This window comes from Muntiacus reevesi, chromosome 4 (genome assembly GCF_963930625.1).
Source record: "Muntiacus reevesi chromosome 4, mMunRee1.1, whole genome shotgun sequence".
In the NCBI taxonomy this organism is placed as follows: Eukaryota; Metazoa; Chordata; class Mammalia; order Artiodactyla; family Cervidae; genus Muntiacus; species Muntiacus reevesi.
The window spans coordinates 22,553,559-22,576,543 of NC_089252.1; the positions used below are offsets into that span (position 1 = coordinate 22,553,559).

The 22,985-nt window shown below is 38.2% G+C and overlaps 1 protein-coding gene across 1 annotated transcript in view; it reads right to left on the reverse strand.

Moving 5' to 3' along the window:
* ASXL3 (ASXL transcriptional regulator 3) overlaps positions 1–22,985 on the reverse strand; it is a 183,502-nt gene that overhangs the window by 69,547 nt on the left and 90,970 nt on the right. The window contains exons 7-8 of the mRNA XM_065934983.1: positions 11,801–11,918; positions 10,722–10,841 (exon numbers count right to left, since the gene is read on the reverse strand). Coding sequence (XP_065791055.1) covers positions 10,722–10,841; positions 11,801–11,918 — 238 coding nt within the window. The remainder of the gene's footprint in view (positions 1–10,721; positions 10,842–11,800; positions 11,919–22,985) is intronic.

Here is a 22,985-nt window from a genome sequence, read left to right on the forward strand (position 1 = left end):
GAATATCTTGAAATTATTTTGAGCAAAAACAGATTACCTGCAAAGAGATCAATGTAAGACCCAGGAATCGTATTACCAATAAGTAACAGATGACAATGAATTATCTTCAAACGGCCAAAAGAAAATAAGTTTTGATCTAGAATTTCATTAACAAAAATGGCCTTCTAAATGGCAATGATAGCAATGATATAAGAATATTTTCAGTACTATCCAAAATGGAAATTCTCTCAGATATGCAGATAATACCACACTAATGACAGAAAGAGAAGAGGAACTAAAGAGCCTCTTGATGAAGGTGAAAGAATAGAGTAAAAAGCTGGCTTAAAACTCAGCATTTTAAAAAACCTAAAATGGTGACATCTGGTCCCATCACTTCATGGAAATAGATGAAGAAAAAGTGGAAACAGTAACAGATTTTATTTTCTTGGGCTCCAAAATCACTGAGAATGGTGACTGCAGCCACAAAATTAAAGGATTCTTTCTTCTTGGAAGAAAAGCTATGACAAACCTAGGCAGTGTATTAAAAAGCAGAGACATGACTTTGCTGACAAAGGTCCGTATAGTCAAAGTTATGGCTTTTCTGTAGTCATGTACAGATGTGAGAGCTGGACCATAAAGAAGGCTGAGTGCTGAAGAATTGATGCTTTTAAACTGTGGTGCTGGAGAAGATTCTTGAAGAGTCCTTTGGACTGCAACAAGATCAAACCAGTCAATCCTAAAGGAAATCAACCCTGAATATTCATTGGAAGGATTGATGCTGAAGCTGAAGCTCCAATACTTTGGCCACCTGACGCAAAGAGCCAACTCAATGGAAAAAGATAGTGATGCTGGGAAAGGCTGAGCACAAGCGGAGAAAGGGGTGACAGGATGAGAAAGCTGGATGGCATCACTCTCTCAACGGACATGCTGTTGCTGCTGCTGCTGCTAAGTCGCTTCAGTCGTGTCCGACTCTGTGCGACCCCATAGACGGTAGCCCACCAGGCTCTGCTGTCCCTGGGATTCTCCAGGCAGGAACACTGGAGTGGGTTGCCATTTCCTTCTCCAATGCATGAAAGTGAAAAGTGAAAGTGAATTCGCTCAGTCGTGTTCGACTCTTCGCGACCCCATGGACTGCAGTCTACCAGGTTCCTCTGTTCATGGGAGTTTCCAGGCAAGAGTACTGGAGTGGGTTGCCATTGCCTTCTCCACAATGGACATGAGTTTGCACAAACTTGGGTGATAGTGAAGGACAGGGAAGCCTGGAGTACTGCAATCCATGGGGTTACAAACAGTCGGACACAAACTAGCAACTGAACAATAATCCCTTAGAGAATCATGCTGAAAAATCACTAGTGCATGCTTTTTTTTTTTTTTTTTTTTTTTTTTTAGTGCATGCTTTTAACAAAGAAATTAACTCAAAGAATGAAAGGGGGGTTTGCAGAAGTAATAAAAAACTAGAAGATGAATAGATATAACTCCAAATAAATACTAACAGTGGAAAATAAAACTAACAGGAATTAAAATGGAAAAAAGAAAAAACAGTACACACTTGCATGAGAGATGATACAGTGTGCCTGAATTGAGACTCTGAATAACTCTGGCACTGTTTGGGAACAGAGATACCATCTAGTTTTTAACTTTGTTAAAACTCTATAGGTAGAGTCTATAGGTGCCATTGGGAAAAATGAAAGACTTAGAACTTCCAAATAAATTCCTGGAAAGAAAACTCAATAACATGAAGTCATAAAAGGAGAAAAAAAAATTTAATTAAGTCCCCCAACACAATAAAAAAATATACAAGTGGATTTTCATATTAGTTTTTAAAAGTAACACAATCCAATTATATGCTGCCTTACAAGAGATACACTTAAAGAGCACATGAATAGAAGAAAATGAGGAAAAAAACTCAAAACAGCAGGCAGACATTCAACACAACAAGAAAAGCAATACCACAATATTAACATCAGATAAAGATAAACAAAGCTTTAAAAAAATATATACATTTTTGGGGGTAAGAAAGTAACTCCTTAGGTATAAAATGAATAATTCACTGGGAAAATACAGTGACCTTAAGCCTGCATCCATTTAAACTGCATAACATTCAAACTTTAAAACTGAGACAATTAAAAAGAGAAATTGGTACTCTATAATGATAGTGGGATATCTGAACATATTTTATCAGACATTAGATGGTGAAGAACCTGCCTGCAATACAGGAGACCTGGGTTCAATCCCTGGATCAGGAAGATCTCCTGGAGAAGGGAATGACTACCCACTCCAGTATTCTTTCCTGGGAAATCCCATGGATAGAGGAGCCTGCTGGGCTACAGTCCATGGGGTCACAAAGAGTTGGACATGACTGAGTGACTGAGATGACAGGTAAAAAACTTGTCTTAAGAATACAGAGGACTTTAAAAACTCTATAATCAATCTTAAGCCAATGAATTTAACATACAGCACTGAACTGAGATAAGGCATTTTTTTAGTCAGCACTCAAGGAACAGTTAAAAAAAAACATCCAAAACAGACCAGTGAGTCTCAACAAATACTGAAGAATAATAGAAAATCTTATCTTTATCCACAAAGAAGTACACTTAGATATCAATAACAGAAATGTAGCAACTCTCTGGTCTTCCCACACCCATTATATGTTTGGAAACTTGGAAGCAAACTTCTAAGTAATTCTAAGTAATGGAAATTACAAAATATTTAGAATCTAAGTGACATGCCAAAATGTGTAAAAAGCAGCTAAATTGGTTTTAAAGATAAATTGTGCATATTTAAGAGTAGAAAAAATACTGAAAATTCAAGAGTTGAGTGTGCAAATTGAGAAGTTAATGAATGAACTATAGAATAAAAACTGAAGAAGAAGGATTGTCAAAAAGCAGAATGGATATTCATAAATAGAAAAGAATTATAACCATCAAGAACAGAAAAAGGATTTTTCTCATTAACATTAATAAAATAGGTATGCCTCTAATGAGAGATGGCTTAAATAAACATTAATAGGAATAAAGGGTAGGCACATAATTTGAGGTATAGTATAGATTCAAAGGCAAATATAATTACAATGAAAATTAGATTTAAAAAAGTATGTGTGTGCATATGCTCAGTCATGTTAGACTGCTACCAGGCTCCTCTGTCCATGGAATTTTCCAGGCAAGAATGCTGGAGTGGGTTGCCATTTCCTTCCTAAGGGAATTATCCTGATCCAGGGATTGAACCTGTGTCTCTTGTGTCTCCTGCACAGGCAAGCAGATTATTTACCACTGTGCCACCTGAGACAGGTATAAAAAGCATACTACTATGATTTTAGCCAACACCTTTGAAGACAGATAAACTAAAATATTTCAAGTTCACAAATTTTCAAATTATATTAAAAATAGCAAACCTCAATAAATTTGTGTAAATTCTTGTAAAATAAATAGAAAACCCTCCTACTCAAAGTGTACACACATCACATATTACAAACAGCTCTGAAGACCAATTTTACCAATACATCAAGCAACTCTCCCACCACTTATCTTATATATATATTTCAGAGAATAGGTAAAGAAAGACAGCTCTTAAATTTACTTTATGAAGTTAATATAACTTCTATTTCAAAATAAGGACATACAAGGATAATACGAGAAAGAGAATTTGTGGCCAATCTCACTTATAAACACAAAAATGTACAACAATTAAAAAAGAAAAAATCTAAAGGATTCCCAAAAAACTCCTGACATTTTTTAGGAGTGAAGTCAAAGTGATACAGATGTATGTTTGATTAGCATCTTTAGTCTTCTACATATTTAAAGTGTTTCACAGGAAAATAAAATAGACTACCAGGAGAAAGGAATTAGGAAGAAGTTATTTTTTTCTCAGCAGGGGAGGCAAAGGTAGAACTTAGACACAGAAATGTTGAAAACATAGAAAAGGAATCTGCTTAATTCTAATCAGTGGTTGAACTACTCTCCATGAGAGGAAGTTGGGGTCATTTACCAAGGGTGACTTTGGGAGGGAGTATTGGGGAAATGGGAAAATTGTAAAATTTAGAAACATGTTATGGACAATGTGAGAAGTCAAACTTATGCTGTCTGTTACTATCTGGCATGGTTCAAAATATTTAAGAGCATCAAAGGGGAAAAAAGATTCAGAGGTACGTAGGCTTTTATGATAGAATCAAAAAACAAGATCTATTTCAAAGATGTCCATCTAAGCAAAAATATTCATTATAATCTCGGAACAAAGTGCAGATGAATTTATTGCTAAATTTGTTGCAACACAGGATGTTTAATCCCATTTTAATTATCCTAACATACTTACTCTTAATTGGCTTAAGAACAAGCTCATTATATCTGATCTTATCTTAAACCTGTCTTACCTTATCAAAGCTGGTACTTCACCTCCCTACACTAATCAGAGGAAGAAAAGATGCAGTTATCTTAGAGTTTAATTCCTGGACACTAGAGAGTATTAGACTTCCCTGGTGGCTCAGATGGTAAAGTGTCTGCTTACAATGTGGGAGACCCGGGTTCGATCCCTGGGTGGGGAAAGATCCTCTGGAGAAGAAAATGGCAACCCACTCCAGTACTCTTGCCTGGAAAATCCCATGGACGGAGAAGCCTGGTAGTCTACAATCCATGGGATCGCAAAGAGTCGGACATGACTGAGCGACTAAACTTAAACTTACAGAGAGTATAAAGTAGTTGAAGTCCAGACAAGCAAAGAGAAGGGACAATTGCCAAATTGCCACACTAAGTGTCTATACTACAGAAGACAACATTAGGAATCGATAAAATCATGGGAAAGCATCTGATCCGGGTCAGGGAAATTACCCTAACCAAAGGGAGTTTGAAGAGCATCAATCTGAGTAAAGGCAGCAGACTCTGGAGCTCTTGTTGGCTTAAAATTTTCTATTTTCCAGAAGGGAAACCCCACAGGATTAGTGCATAAAAGGTCCACAGGACATACACTCAAGCAGAGGGAAGGAGCCCATCAAAGAGGGAGACCAAAGCCTTATGTTACAAGAACTGCCCAAAGAAATACAGAAAGAGTTCAAAATCAAAGAGTTCTTCGTTGTCTCAAAAAAATTACAGAGGAATAGATTCTGAAAGAGCTCAGTGAAGAAAAGTAGGCTTTTGAAGAGTGAAGTCTAAAGAAAAAATAATTATCAGAGGGCAAAATCTAGTCATCTACAACCTAAATCTGAGGACCCTTCACAAAATGAAGAGACTGTAAAAATTCTATCAGGGAGCATTGACTCAATTACAATATAGTGCCATGAGGTTAGTGACAAACAGGGATTATGGTTTAAAAAAAAAAAAGATTTTTAAAATGTTAATAACCTTGATGAACTCTTTGCAACCCTATGGACTATTCAGTCCATGGAATTCTCCAGGTCAGAATACTGTAGTGGGATCTTCCCAACCCAGGGATTGAACCCAGGTCTCCCACATTGCAGGCAGATTCTTTACCAGCTGAGCCACAAGGGAAGCCCATTTAAAAAATAACATAACAAAAACATGGAGGTTAAGAGGGACTATAAGGGCAATTATCTCCCCCCTTCCTTCAAAATACATTATCCAAAGTTTGACTAGTTAAAAAAATTATCACTTCTATTTCAGTCTGTCACATTTTAACAGCTTTGGAGAGAACTTTCAGATATGAATACATCTTGTGGCAATGTTTAGCGATTTTGTTTTTGGTTTTATTTCCATTCTTTTCTATTGTTCAGGCCCAAACTTAATTAAATTTGTATTTTTAATTAAAATGGTATAATTCGGTTTTTCTAAGATGACCTCTGACTATGGCTACCCATTAGGACATGTCAAGTAGTATTTATAAAACAACAGGGAAAGTTATTGCTGATGACATGATTTCGGGTTACTATTCAATTTTTTTACTTTCCTGTATTAATTTATTTTAAAAATATGTAACATTTTATGAAACCAGCAAAGTTGTAATTCTTCACTACAAAAAGATTAAACCAAATAAAATATACTGGAATGAATCCCAGAAGTTGGGCTCAGCGAGGACATTTATTAAAATCCCCTCAGAGACATCCATTAGAAACTTGATTTTGTTTAGCAAGCACTTTTTAAACTCCTACTGTGTGACTAGGATGAAGCATAATTATAAATGGTATAGGTCAACGACCTCTAAGTCAAGGAACTTTCATTTCAGTTATGGAAATATACAAGAAATTAATACCAAAAAAGTGGTAAGAAAGATTATCATTAATAATTTTTTGTAAATTTCATAATCCATCTCTCAGAAAACTCCATAGGTGAGGTTTTATATGAGTTTTATCCTTTGCTAAGATAAGGATATGGGCTTCCATGGTGGCTTAGTCAGTAAAAAATCTACCTGCAACACAGGAGACCTGGATTCGATCTGTGGGTCTGCAAGATCCCCTAGAGAAGGAAATGGAAACATTCTCCAGTATTATTATCTGGGAAATTCCATGGACAGAGGAGCCTGGAGGGCTACAGTCCATGGGGTCACAAGAGTCGAACATGACTTAGCGACTAAACCACCAACAAGATAATGATAAAGGACATTAAAACAACTGATTAGGCAAAAAAACCCCCACATACTTCAAACTCCATTTTCAGTCAGAACCTACCTTACATCTATCTCACTGATGTGGTTTTTCCACCTAGTCATTTGGTGGTCTAATACTATACTAATTTTCAAGCCCTGAGATAATAAAAGGGCCCTTGTAGATATTGTTAAGTTTGTTTTCATACATGTCAGATTAGTATTTTCTACCATGCATGATTCAGAAATGGGAGAGGGACCAACAAGGTTTTGGTTGTTTTTTAATGTAACGTCATCAGAAAAATACTCTTTAGATCCATTTTCTTTCTCAACTGCATTCACTCAGAGTAACCCACGTTACTATGTCTACTCAGCCAGAGAGCTACTCAGAGAAAATAGCCTTATAATTTTTATACAAAACCCTGGCCAAGAACAAATAAGATAAAACAGAAAAAAAAAAAAAATCTATGCCAAAAGTAGTGGGCTCCCAAGCTGAGTGATGTATCAATACTTCTCATAAGAATTTTAAGATCACTGTCAGAACTGGAACAGCTGAGGGACACTGAAGCTTTATTATTACTACTATCATACCATCACCACTACTACTATTAGCACCACCACCACGACTGCTTCACTGTGTGCTCCTAACCTCCCAGAAAGCTGCCCTGGGAAGGAACCCGAGGACGGGTGGCCTGTCCTTTACTGCACCGTCCTCAGGAGACACTGGGATTCACTGTGTCCTGGGCTACATGCATTTAGCTTCCAAGATCCTGTTGAAACCTCTTACCTTGGACAGGGTGAATATTCCGCTATTGGACAAATGAAGTAATTGCCAAAGACCAAAAGGAAGCATTCAGTGACAACTAGGACTATTTTATGTCCTGTGAGGATAATCTAACAATGAGGATCAAACTCTAGATTTAACAATCTGAAGCCTAATTTGGACTGGATTTAATTTCAGAATTACCAGCTGAAGGTAGAATAGACTTAGAGCATTTATTTTCATTCAGAATGATTTCAACAGGCTAGGACTTATATAGCTATCTCCCCATAGAGAAGACAAAGAAGGTTGAAGTTACATTTCTAAAACTATGTGAATTAGATGTCTAACTGGTAGGAGAAGCAGATGACTCTCAGGCTGGCTGGCTAAGGAGCTGGGTGGGCTCATCTGGTTCTGCATTCACCCTGTGTCGGTTCAACAAAGAAAGACATTCCCCAAGAAGCACAGGGTCATTCTTATTCAACTACATAAAAGTAACTACCCTACCTTGCAGAAAACTACAGGATCCCTCACTCATCAAGACAAATACACTTGCCATCCTGTTACTTATAAAAAACTCGCTGAAAACGTATTCAACACCTACTAAATGAGAGAGATATAATGGGTGCAAAAAGTACTGCAAAGATAGATGGGAAGTCACTGTTTCTAAGGAAGTAAAAACTTCATGGCAAAGACTGGGGAGCAAAATGTACATATATATATATGAAGTAATAAAAGCATCCTAAAAAAAAAAAAACAAAAACCATCCTGATTCTACAATGTTGCACAGCACACAGAATCTTTTACTCTAAAATATCCCTAAGGTCATGGAACATCGGAAACATCACTTCCTAAAAGAGGCATGGGATACTATCTGGAGATGGTTACAGTTAAGGCCATTTTACTTTCCTTTGACATGTTTTCACTTATCATTTTGTAGTGCTGGGCATACACGGGAGGCTTAATCAGTACTACCGACTTCATTTGCACAAAAGAAGCCACTGTCCTCAGCTGGTTGCTGGGTTAGTCAGTCAGCCAGAGTTCCTTCCTAGTAATCACCTTCAGGTAACTTTGGACAGATTTTTACATTAAATGACTTGTTTTAAATCCCACCTTCTTCCTCTGTCTGATTTTACAGGATCAGCCAGCAAATCCGTCAGTTGCTAGCTCTCCCTGCATGTGTAACTAGCGTCCCTACATTTTAACGCCCATGGCAGGCTCACCACACCGTGGAAGCTATGCTGCTTTGCATTGGTGCCCACAGGTCTAGGTAGACTAGACATTCAGAACATATCCCCAGATAACAGTTTAGATGCTGGGAGCCAGCCGGCCCCTGGCTTGCATCTTTAGCCATGTCATTTATGGACAACCTCCTTCACCCTCTGGCCCTCAGTTTATTCAGGTGCAAAATAAAAATCATCCTACTGTACATAATTGGAGTAAATGAGATAACATGGCAGAGTATCTAGTTGTTGTTCAGTCGCTAAATCATGTCCAACTCTTCTGCGGCCCCATGGAATGTAGCCTGCCAGGCTCTGCTGTCCCTGGGATTTTCCAGGCGAGGATACTGGAGTGGGTTGCCATTTCCTTCTCCAGAGGATCTTCCCCACCCAGGGATCGAACTCAGGTCTCCTGAATTGGCAGGCAAATTCTCTATCACTGAGCCACCAGGGAAGCCCCTCAGTACCTAAACCACTGCATTAAATACAGGGAGTGGGTAAGATTTTACTTTTCCATTCCTCCCTTAAAGTAGCTTCATTATTTCTAGTATTTTGTAGTCCAACAAAAAGCAGGTTAAAAAGAACATGGTGGTCTCCTTTACCGCCTTTTAAATTTGCTAGCAAATGAGCCAAAATACCTTTACTGTATTTTGTTTACATATAAGATGTTTAGTGGCATGCAGGATTCCTAGGTTATGACAATTAAAACAAGAGATCCTGACTGAAGACTTGAGCATCTGACAGGATCCTGATATGAGTAGTACAAGCCTTGCTGACCTCCCACCCCTGAAGGCAGCTAAGCAAAGAAATGAAAAGGTCCTTGTGCCTTGAATTTTCTTAAACTCATGATATGGTGTTGACTTTCCTGAGGTTGGTAGCACACAGATTTAACAGACGGTCACTGATTTTTTAATTACTTAAGGTATCATAACACGATGTTTTGGGGGACTTGTTTCCTTTTTAGGATATTCTTTATGTGATCCCTCTCCCATTACACTTTTCAACTTCAGAAGCTACTTAAAATACTTTAGAAAACTCAAAGATTAGGGGGAAAATGTCAATATATATGTAGGTATGGTTATACGCTAACTTACACATGGGGCCAGACAATAACTATAAAATGATTTAGCCTTGGAAACAATGAAAAAGATAATTATTCTGTATTTAAAGAATTTGAAGCAAAAATAAATTCTGTTTTCCCAAAGACCTCTGATATAAGGCTATCTAAACCCTATTATAAAGACTTTACTGAAAACATGTTCCCAGAATTTAACAAAATCTTGGTATAGAGTTGGCAATCAATATACCTTTACTCAATCAATAAATACATGGGTTAAAATCTTGCTTGAATTTTATAAACAAATAAACTTTGCAAATAAGAATTACCCTAAGTTGCCAAGAAAGTAAGTGGCAGAACCAGTAATAATGTTCAGGTCAATAAATTTGTACTTTCTACCAACCATTTTACAAAATGTTACAATGATCATTACCCTTACTCAGAGATAAAATAACTGAGAGAAATGAAGCCATTAGGTCCAGACATCCAACAGGGCAGGTTTGGTCTAGAATTTTAATGTTCAGCCTAGGATATGTATATTTTCCTCTTTTTCAATTTTCATATTTCTTTTCCCTCTAATGCTGCTGTTGATTTCCTGATGAAAAGTTATCAGGAAGGAAGTCTTCAGAAGAAAACTGGGGCTGCCTTGCAGGACCCAATGTGTATGTGTCCCACACTTCTCAGCAATTGCACACTGCTTTTCAGACAAGCAGTACTGAGTATTTCAAGCAGCATGAGATGAAAAGCAAGGCAGAGTAGTTTTACTGCAGCGTATCCCGCCAGTGTACTCTTTAGTTCCATGAACACTTTATAAAAGTTGCATTTCCACCCTCCCCCCAGTACAGTGTATTCCAATAAAGTGAAACCCAGTAGCAAGAACAAACACTGCACATTAGACTGAATCATGACTTGGCAGATAATTGCTTGAATGCGTATATCGTTTTAAATCCCTTATCTTTAGCCTCTGCTCCGTCCAACAATATCATTCACAAATTTAGCAACATGCTTAAAATCATTCCATTGTAATATGTTGCCTTATTTAGCAGCTTTTTGTGGTTTAGATAAATTGGGAAGATTTAAAATTTTCCTTGTTTAACTATTAAAAGAAAGTTCCTATTATTTCATTCAACAAGATTTAAATCTCTAAAATGAGAAAGGTTATAGTCAATTGAACACTCACCTAAACCAGACTTTTTCAATCGCTTTAAGTGCTGACTTGTTTGTTTTCCAGTGGGAGATTTTTGCCCATGTTTCATTTCTTTATCTGAACTGTCTGCTTCACCATTTTTAGATTCAGATCCTAAAAGAGGAAATAGTTATTATGTCATTATCTTCCTCTTGCTGTCCTTGAAAAGAAAAATCTCAAATTGTTTTACCAACCATAGATATAATCTCCTTTTCTAAGAGTTAATACACTGCCTTTGGCCACAATCTGATTCCTCTACTGGATATAAAGAGAAAAGTCCAATAAATCAATCAAACAGAACAAAAAGCAAGAACAGATGGCCTAATAGTGGAGTCAAAAACACATTCACTGATCTGATAGCTTTTAAAAGAAACACTCAGATCTTTTGTGAAAATATATGAATACACTTCAACAATACTATGCCACTTGGAGATGATGCAAGGCCAAGACAGAAAGATGAAGGATGAAGAGAGGGAGAGATCATGCCTTTATGAATAACTACGTTGAAGCAGGAAGAGAAAACGCAAACATCAATCTATAATAAATAGAATGGTACATAGCTGAAAAAGTGACAGAAGGTAAATTAGAAGAAAAGGTCAGGGCTGCACTGAGGTGAGAAGAATGCTGCCAGAACACAAAAACTAATAAACGATTCTTAGATTTTGCAGCAGAGGATGGCAAAACAAATTCACACTCACAGAAGAACGGCTTTTGATGGCATTACATATCAGCATGTGGTCCAGCATTCAAGTTCAGCGTTCACACAAAAGCCAAAGCAAAAGAAACCCAGCTAGCAGTACCACACATTTCCTTACATCTACTGACATTCGCAAATGGAGTCCTGTGATGATGAGCAAGACGTGCTTTTGCTTTTTTTTTTAAGAGCAAAATGCCCTGTTAGGTTTGAATCACGGAAAGAGTTGAAGGCATAAAAAAAAAAAAAATTAAATGAAACCTCAAGTGGAAATAGTATTCAGTTTCAGAGAAAATTCATGACATCTCTCTCTCTCTCTCGGTGAGGAACTCTCCTCCGGGAAGTAACTGGCCAAGCACAGAATATTTTAGCTCTTTACCTGAAGGCGAATCCGACTGCTCATCAGACACCTTTAATGGTGTCAGAACCACACGAGGGACAGTCTTGTTTACCATCATTGAGACTCCATTTCTTCTCTTCTGCTGCTGCCTCAAAGCCTACAAAAACATGATAATAGAACAGAAACATATAGTCAAAATGATTTCTCATAACTGAATTAAATGATCCACTTGTCTATCACTAGATAGAACCTTTCAGACTTAAAATTCCACAGAGTCACTCATATGTCAAGACTCTTCAGCGTCACCTTCCTGTCATTTTTCCCTCAAAAGCATAAAATCGGGCTTTGGCCGAGGGCAGAGACCCTGAGACCGTTTTCGGGAGAATTCTGAAACCCAAACAGCATGTGGAGGTTTGTGGCACCCGAGCAGTGGCTTGAGAGCCCATGGAATTGGAAACCATGACTCCCAAAGAAAAGAAATGTAAAATAAATGTTTCGCAACCGGGATAAAAATATATGTGTCTGCACTCCTCCCGCAGGTGCGTCCTCTCCAGTGGGCTGCTCAGTCAATCAAGTTAACACCGAGTGTCATCAGTATGTACGGCAGGTAAGGACTCCAGTATTGATGCACTCACTCAGCCGTGGGGAGCGCCGCACAAAATCACTGAACATGGCAGGAATCATTTATTTCTGTGAAGGGAATCAGTCCTAATCTTGGAAACCTTGCAGCACTTGGCTCCTGTCTGCTTGACTTTGGGCATTAACCTTCAGAACACGAACATGACGGCGTTCTGGCAAACCCGGGCGGGGAGGGGGTGGGGGGGGGGGATTGATACGAGAATAAATTGCTCCAAATGGGAGTGCTTGTGTTTCATAAATGAATCGGCCGTGGTGATGATAATGTAATAAAGAGACATTGAAAAGTTCTGAAATACAGCTTATCTAGCTGATCGTTTTACGCAGAAAATTACCCGTAATAAAAAGGGGCTTAAGCATACACAATTGAAGAGACATTAAATTCATGGTTCCAGGAATGCTAAAACTCCTCAGAAGGGTACAAGGCTGACCACAGACAGTCTCCAACCTCTTTATTCCTGGTTTCTGGGTAATTTCTACCAATTTTATAACATCTCAGTTACTTGATTAATGTTCTTTGACCAATAATTGTCACTGTCTCCTGAAATGCTATATTGACTCTATATCCCCCAGGTGACAGAAACAACACTATTTTATGTGCAAGGTGTTTTACCTGAATGTCCAACTTGTTGACCGTAAACTTTAGCAATCAAATAATTACAGGTGTATAAAACTAAGTATCACTTAAATGACAGAGAGCATATTCAGATGAGAGTTAAAACCAGATGGGGAAGTAAATAGTTTAGGAAATCTCTTATAAATGATACTGTTGCTAACAATAATAGGAGACATTTTCCCTTCAATTCTTACATTTAATGAGTTTATAAAGTATCAGCCACTTGGGGAGGGGCAAGGGGTGGGGCATGGGGGACAGAAGATACAAAGATGAGAAAGATGCCATCCTTCTCATGAGAGTTCATGTGCTACATAAAATATTTAAAACATTTACTCTTTCATTAAGGTGTGTACATAAATGCATACATTTCTCTAGCCCTGTGTAAGAACTCCAAGTAGTTTATAGACATTAACCTACAATTCAACATAAAACAATATAAGGCAAGACAGTACCTTAAATTATAATTAAGCCCACCTTTGCCCACTATGTAAGGTAAGACTTCCTAAAGCAATTAAAACCTATATAAAGAGTGATCATTTTTTTAGGAGTCTACATAGATTTCAAATTTTCCCCTTGGCAATCCTAATAGGTATTTAAAAAATATTCATTTAATGGCATGGTGGGGCAGTATATTTTGGAAAATCTTGCTTAAAGAAAAAAGAGATGATACAGTCAGAGGCTTAGAAGCCAGAACCACAAAGTCAAAGGTGAGATGTCTTTTTATAGTGTTTGTGGTAAATAATTATTAAAATAACAAAAATTTTGTCCTCAAGTCTTAGAGCTAAGACTCTATTATAGAAAAATTAGCAGTTAGACAGAAATAAACCAAGATATCAATAATATGAAAAGAAAAACCCATGGCTATTTTGAATTTTAAATAGTCAAGCTGGAGCCAAGGTAGGGATAAGGAATGTTAGTCAATATCGAGCCCATTTCAACAGTCTCAATGATTTTTTCTGAATATATATTTCCTACTCAGAAATTTGTACATTATTTCTTGGTACAGCATGTTCTAAAATACTGAAATGCAACACCACATGCTTGCAGGTGATGAAAACTTTGTCGATCTTTCTTTTTTCTTGCCTGCACCGTGTGGCAATGCAGAATCTTCTTATTCCCTGCCTACCAGGGGTACAACCCGCACCCCATGCAGTAGAAGCATGGAGTCCTAACCACTAGATGCCAGGGAAGTCCCAATATGCCTACCATTGAAATGACTTTTGCTCTTTAGTTCTTCTATGTGTTTGCTAAAATCTCTTTAGTAAGTGATGATGGGAAAACGGGACAGCTGCATGTAAAAAATGAAACTAGAACACAAAAATAAACTCAAATGGATTAAAGACCTAAACCTAAGATCAGATACTATAAAACTCTTAGAGGAAAATATAGGCAGAACACTCTCACATAAATTGCAGCAAGATCTTTTTTGACCCACCTCCTAGATTAATGAAAATAAAAACAAAAATAAACAAATGGGACCTAATTAAACTTAAAAGGTTTTGTGCAACAAAGGAAACCATAGAAAAAAATGAAAAGACAACCCTCAGACTGGGGGAAAATACTTGCAAACAAAGTAACTGACAAAAGATTAATCTCTAAAATATGGAAACAGCTCATGAAGTTCAATATCAAAAAACCAAACAACCCAACGAAAAAAATGGGCGGAAGTCCTAAATAGACATTTTTCCAGAGAAGACATTCAGATGGCCAATAAGTGTATGAAAAGTTGTTCCACATCACTAATTATTAGAGAAATGCAAATCAAAACTACAGTGAGGTATTACCTCACATCAGTTAGAATAGCCATCATCAAAAAAATCTACAAACAGTAAATGCTGGAGAGGATGTGAAGAAAAGAGAACCCTTTCACACTATTGGTAGGAATGTAAGGTGGTAGTCACTGTGGAGAACAGTACAGAGGTTCCTCAAAAAACTAAAAACAGAACCACTGTATAATCCAACGATCCACTCCTGGATATCCCTGACGAAAACCATAAAAAGATACATGCACCCCAATGTCGACTGCAGCACTGTTTACAATAGCCAGGACACGCAGCAGCAAATGTCAATCAGCAGAGGAATGGATAAAGGAGGCATGGTACATACATACAATGGAATATTGTGTGCATGCTCAGTCACTTAATCATGTTTGACTCTTTGCAACCCCATGGACTATAGCCCGTCAGGCTCCTCTGTCCATGAAATTTTCCAGGCAAGATACTGGAGTGGGTTACCATTCCCATTCCAGGGGATTTTCCCAACCCAGAGATGGAACCTGCGTCTCCTGCATTAGCACACAGATTCTTTACTACCTGGGAAGCCCAAAATGGACTATTACCCAGTCATAAAAGTGAACAAAACAGTTCCATTTGCAGAGACATGGATAGACCTGGAGTCTGTCATATAAAGTCAGAAAGAGAAAAAAACAAACATTGTATAATACAGTTTATCTGTGGAATCTAGGAAAATGACACAGATGAACTTATTTGCAAAGCAGAAATAGAGACACAGATGTAGAGAGCAAACTTATGGATACCAAGGGGAGAAAGAGAGGTGGGATGAATTGGGAGTTTGGGATTGACATCGGTACACTATTGATACTATGTATTAAAATAGATATTTAATGAGGACCTACTGCATAGCACAAGGAACTCTACTCATTGTTCTGTGGTACCTAAATGGATAGAAAATTTGAAAAACAGGAAATATATGTATACATGTAACTGATTTTCTTTGCTGTATAGCAAAAACACAACACCATAAAGCAATGATACTCCAGTAAAAATCAATTAAAAAAAATACTGTTCTAAGTGTATTAAAAATATACACTTTGTTTGCCTTACCTCTGAAAAACAGGCATTATTTTCTATTCCGACTAACATTTCTAGGGTCAAATAAGCAAAAACTGGGAAGCCTTTGTTTACTATGATGCTAGTATCTAGTATCGAGATTCAGCTATCAGAGAGGGCATCTTGATTACGTTTACTAGATCCATAGCCATTTCAGGGTGTCATTTTAGGATACCCTGCAGATTCCAATTCATTTTCTAGAAAGCAGGACTTATTTGGCTGTGGACACTGGGAATACCCTCCAAGCAGATCAGAATATGGATAGAGGAGAAAAAAACAATGCTGACTTAAATGAGATGTCTGGGATGGTTTGGGATGACTCTCAACGGTAGAACTCCAGTGTTTGTTATGTGCATGAGGTGGGCAGTAAAGTGATTTGGAGTCCCCCACAGCAGGGCATAAATTCTGCAAATAAAGAAGTTAGCTGCTCAAGGTTTGTTTGGTTTGGTTATATAACTATATTTCTGCAACTACGTGCACATCGGTCACTCGTCACATGCTGCATGTCTCTTGACATTCCTCTGAAAAACATGCAATGCTTTCTGGACCATGCTGGCTAGGGTAAGATGATGACAAGGGGTAGACTGCGGACTGCAAAAGCACATACCCGCTGGAAGGGGAGTAATGACTCAAGAGAAGAAATGCAACTGGACTTTTTGGTGAGGTTTCCTGTTTTAAACAATGTGCCTGACAAAGAGGATTCTGAGCCAAATTCAGCTGAGGGGTACTGCTTTTTGATACTTACTAAACATCATTCCCAGGGTTTCTCAACCTCCCCGAATAAATGAGTCTGACCCACTGCCTGAATTATTCGAATTCCCCTCCTCTACTGGGATGACTTACAGCACAACAGGGGCTGCAGAGTTGTCTTAATGCCTGTGAGGTATGAGGCTGCAGAGTCAGAGAAAGACTTAACTCATGAGCTGAGTAATGCTGGGCAAATTACTTGGGTAAATGCCCCTGCAAGACAGAGACAACAGTGTTGGTAAGATATCTTAAATAGGAACACCACAGAGCTATGGTTTAATAGGCTTTTGGGGGATGGTCGATGGCCACCTGGCTTCCTCTCAGTGAGTCCTCGGAGGCTATGTCTAGCACCCCCTTCACAACAGGATACTCGTGTACCCCATTATCCTTAACTTTATCCATTTATCCTTAACATCATCCATTATCCTTTTAGCTTCAGCTAAAATTCCAAGAGAACAAGAAAACTGCCTATTTTACACTAGAAATACAATAGAAGGGAAATGAAATTTACTTCGTAATTGTCTAAGTTTGGGTATCCCAACCTGGAAATATACATTCACGTAATAGATCAAGAAAATATGATTAGGAAGGCCACTTTCAATGGTCATGGAAGATCTGCTCTGCACAAGGATACCCTGAGAAGGGAGATTATTTTGTTGTGACAACATGAGGATTGGATGGCTATTTCTATTCCACATCGTAAGTTTTACTTAGCTAGTGGTGGCCCTGTTGATCAACCTATAACATGGTTTTAATCTGTCATTGATATTATACAATAAGTCTTACTGTCTCAGTCTAGATTCATTTTAAGAGGAAGATGTCAATGAGGTGCCTCTAACTACTCAACTCTTAGGTATATGTTGGTATGCTAATGGAATTATCTCACTGAACAACTTTAAATCCTAATTTAAAGTCTAGAAAGAAGCAATATTGAAACTAAACAAAAAAGCAGATGGCACGTGTAAATACAGTCCACTATAAAAGCTGCCCATACATGTAATGTCCTCATGTTCAAACTACACAGGGTACATTGAGCTTGCCAAGTTTAATATTTCCAGGTATCATTCAACATGAAAGAAACTTACAGGCTTACACTTGGAAATAGACTTACTTATTAAAGGAAACCAACATAACAGAGCAAAGTCAGTCTAGGAAAGTAAAGATCATATCACACATCAATTATAATTCTGGCTTTAAGTGAAAAGAGAGAAATCAAAAGATGCTGAGTGAGTATTCTTTCCTCTTGAGATGTATTACAATATTCTCTTGTAAAAAGAGACAGAAAATCTTTAGATAAACATTTTATTTTAAAAGAAAAAAGCTTGGGAAAACTCTAAAAGTATGGAACAATTCTCATTTCCACCTCAATGAAAAATAAAGTAAAATCTAAAGTCAGAGGCTTTTATGTTAACTTGGGATTTACATAAAGAAGTAATACCTTCTTTTGTTTTCACAGAGAAAGAAGAGCAACAGTGGAATTTAAGAATGCACTGGATGCGGTAAGCCCTTCACTGAAAAATCTGAAAACAGCACATGCTGCGAATGCTGAAATAATGAGAAATACACACATATGAAACAGCTGGCTGTGTCAGGCACCACCAACGGGCATTGTTGCTGGTACGCTAAATGTCAACACCCACATTCAGAAACTGCTATCGGGCAACACAACCTTTGGAATTTCACAGTATTGGTCAAACATATAAAGTGGAAGCAAAATACCAGGAATATGTCTACTATGTGATACAAAGAGGGAAAAGGATCTGCAACTTTATGAATAAATTCTACCATCCTAAATAAATAATGAAGACGGTCAAAGAAACCAACAGGAACAAGACGGAAAGGTTCTATTGACCGTCATGTTACCTCCCCTTGTAACACAGCTCATCTTTTTTTAATCTTGCCTTTGATTCTGCTGTTTAGAAACTTCCAAAATTTAATCTTCCTTAATTATGCTTCCTTGAAATTCAAAATATAATCATTTCACACTTTTTAGGATCATTACAGCTAAAATATCAAGGCAGAAAGAAGACAGGCAACAAGGTAATCATCAGCAATCTGCTATTCTCCAGAGGCTTCTGGTTATTATTTTGAAGATGCTATTCAGAAAAATAACTACTGAAATAACAACACATTATTCATGCAGTTAAATTCCGCATATGATATGAACTAATGTTCTGATGATTAGAAAGTTAAAGGGACCCAAATATTAGGAGCAATGAAAATACCCTACACCAACAGACAAGGGGCATTTCTAGCTTTCACAATGTCCAGCCTATAATTACACTGCAATCAAGAGCAGTGCACAGTTAAGGACCCACTCACGGTGGCAACATGCTGGGGGTGGGGGTGGGGGCTTCAGAGCTGGCGAATTTTATCTGGCTTGTTTGGCATGAGGTTTGTTTTAGAAGAAGCAATTAAAAATTTTTTTTTATTTATTATTGACCGTGCTGGGTGTCTTCATTGCTGTGTGGGCTTTTCTCTAGATGCAGTGGCTTCCCTTGTTGCTGAGGACGAGTTTACAGCTCTCGGGCTTCAGAGGTTGTGGCTCGTGGACTCCAGAGCACAGGCTCAGTAGCTGTGGCACACGGGCTTCATTATTCTGTGGCATGTGGGATATTCTCGGACCGGACAGCGAACCCGTGTCTCCTGCATTGGCAGGTGGATTCTTTACCGCTGAGCCACGAGGGAAGACTGAGGTTTGTTTTAAACTATTTTCTTCACTATGTGCTGTGCTGGGCTTAGTCGCTCAGTCCTGTCTGACTCTTTGTGACTCCAAGGACTAAAGCCCGCCAGGCTACTCTGTCCATGGGGATTCTCCTGGCAAGAGTACTGGAGTGGATTGCCATGCCCTCCTCCAGGAGACCTTCCCGACCCAGGAACCGAACTGGGATCTCCTATGTATCAGGCAGATTCTTCACCAGCTGAGCTACCAGGGAAGCCATTTCTTCACTATACTTATGTGTAAAAATGGAGTTTTTTTTCACCTTCTTTTTCTAAGAATCTATACTCCGCAATATAGAGCTGAAATACAAAAGCCCTACTGACTCAAAATATACTCCTAGTAAAATGATAAAAGCTACTATATTTAAGGATCTACCTTTAATATGTGCTGATACTGAACACAAGCAGTCTTTGTTAGGAAATAATATTCTTTTTTGAAAAAACTTATTTTAATTTGGCTGCGCTGTGCAGTATGAGGGATCTAAGTTCCTAGACCAGGAACTGAATGCATGCCTCCTGCATTGGGAGATGGAGTCTTAACCACTGGACTGTCAGAGAAGCCCAGAAATAATATTCTTAATGGCTATGCTTTCCTTACATTATACAAATACTCGGGAATGCAGGTTTCCTTGGATAATGTCAAAAATCCATGTACCCTATTACACTCCTGTTGTTGTTGTTTTTAGTTGCTAAGTTGTGTCTGACTCTTTTGCGACCCCATGGACTGTCTACCAGGCTCCTCTGCCCATGGGAATCTCCAGGCAATGATACTGGAGGGGGTTGCCATGTTCTTCTCCAGGGGATCTTCCTGACCCGGGGATTGAACCCACACCTCCTGTACTGCAGAGGAATTCTTTACCACTGATGCACCTAGGAAGCATATTCTAAAAGGAACTAATAGTTGAGAGGGCAGAATCTGAAACTATGATTCTGGGTTCAAATGTCATCTTCAAGATGTACTCACTGGACAGTCTTGGGTAAGTTTTCTAGTTCCTCTGGGCTGTAGCTTCCTCATTTGAAACATAGTTTAAAGGATTACTTTAAAAGATTTGTGTGAGGATTAAATGGCATAGTGCCTGTTAAATGCAGAGCATAAAAATAAATGACAAGCTAATATAATTATTATTAGGGTTATTCGGCTGGCCCTAGGTTCTTAAGATTATGATTCATGCTGTAAGATTATGTTTTATGTGTACACACAAAACATATTCACAACCACAGAACACATGCATATAAATATATAACAGTATATACACTTACAAAGAATTCTACATGGTCATGGCCATTCAACTATCAAAAAGAAAGCTGCAAATCTGCTGAAGCTGCTGCAATTCAAAATGCCACATGTTCAGTCAATTTTTGAAATGCTGCCTTAAGAAGCTTAGCAATTACAAGGAATCTGGCAAAATTCTACAAGAACAGCTTTTCTTCTAAATGTATTTTCAATACAAATTTGATTATTAATCAACCATTAGCATATCTGCTATATATTGTGCCACACTGTCCAGGTGACTTATTTGTTACCTGGTTACAGGCTCAAAGGTTAAAGCGTCTGGCTGCAATGCGGGAGACCCGGGTTTGATCCCTGGGTCGGAAAGATTCCCCTGGAGAAGGAAATGGCAACTCACCCTAGTATTCTTGCCTGGAGAATCCCATGGACGGAGGAGCCTGGTGGGCTACAGTCCACAGGGTCGCAAAGAGTCAGACACGACTGAGTGACTTAACTTTCACTTTAACTTAACTTTTTAAAACAGGAAGTTTTAAGACATTAACAAATAGCTCTCTCAGGTCATTAAGCAGCTTACAGGGCTGGCTTCTTAAAGTAAGGTTTAGATGCTAATCAAGCAAGTGGTACTTCCCATGGACACATGATCTACAAAAAATGAAACAAACAAACAAAAAACACCTAGGAACTCAAAACTGTGTCATGTTTTAGTAATTGTTAAAAAAAAAAGTTCAAAGGATATGAAACTAACATGAAGAAAGTTAAAAATAATGTGACATGACAATAAAGAGATGTGAATGAATAGCTTTCCATTCACACGGAGGACGAATTCACAGTGTACACAGTTTCTAAATCATTGTTTTTCAGAAGTATGAGTTCCGTTTATGTTTGCATCTACACTTCTTAAACGCTCAAGTTAGCAGTACCCAGTTTTGCATCTTTTGTTCCATCCTGGTTGGTATCTTAGTACCTGCATCCAGTTTCCCACTTGAATCAGCCTTTTCCCCAGGCTTCCCTACCATCATCCCTACTTTATTTCATCAGGGAAAAAGGGATCTCCACACTGAATTTAATTTTGTTCTCTGGCATCTAAAACATTTCACAAGAGCAAGGACACAAATGGTGAGCTCAGTATTTGACCTCTGTAGGATGAAACACTGTTACTACCTTAAATATAATACCAGTGAAGGGAGATACTGTGATTTCAGTAGCTAATACAGAATTAAAAAGTAACAGAATGCAGTATAAAAATGTTGTTTCTTTCTTAAAGTTTCCTAGTTTGAAATAGAGGAGTAGGTGGAGACATTCTAACTTCAAGAGATTGGATGTGAATATTAAGTAGCTTTATACGCTTGTGAGACTTTAAAAATGTTTCTAAGTTTATTTAAAAACATGGCCTCTTTTTCCTTCTTATAAATCTATCCTTTAGAATGACACCTCTATTACTAGACTTGGTAAGGGTCAGCAAGGGGGGAGGTGGAGGTGGCTGTCCCAAAATGATGAAAATAAAAAATCAGCAAAGTAGTTAAACAAAGGAAAACCATGAATTCAGGGCTAAATATATGAGCTCTGCATTTACTGACATTAGTAGTAATATAATCATGCACTGTTCCCCTCTGCCCACAGCATCTCTCTCTTTTCTTTTGGACACATGCAGCATTTCTGGGGTGGCAGCTGTAGCTAACATTTACTGAGTGATTACTATGGGCTACACATGCACTTTACCACCTCCTTTCAGCTTATCACCTCGCGTAATTCTTGGATCATTCCCAGGTGAAGGGCACCTTTGTTTCGCATCTTCTAGAGGAGGAGTTTAAGATTCAGAGGAGAAATGTGGCTCACCCAGCGTCACACAGTGAGTAGCAAGGGTTGAAACCAGGTTATGTCTGAGGGGTAAAGAATGCGATTGCAATGGAGGAGACCCAGGTTCAATCCCTGGGTCAGGAAGATTCCCTAGAGAAGGGAATGGCTACCCACTCCAGTATTCTTGCCTGGAGAATCCCATGGACAGAGGAGCCTGGCAGGCTACAGTCCATGGCCTTGCAAAGAGTTGGATATGACTGAGCACTTTCTTTCTTTCTCGAGTCCACTGTCATAACCACACTTTTCACCACCATCTCTGGACAAGGACACACAGGTCAAGACTGCTTATGTAATGTGGGGATGATACTATTCACCACCAAACACACTGATGGATGGTCAAGATACAGGGAAGCCACAACTGCTGTTTTTCTTATTTATAACAATGCATTTCGGTAACAAGAAAGAAATTACATTTCTTTTTGACGTCAACTATCAGATAAACATGAGACCATAAGTAGAGACACTATTTTCAAAATATGTGTGTGAACAAGCAATATATTTTCTCTAAATCACACACACACACACACTTAAGTTCTGTATGTTTCCAAACACACTTTCCCTCTTCTA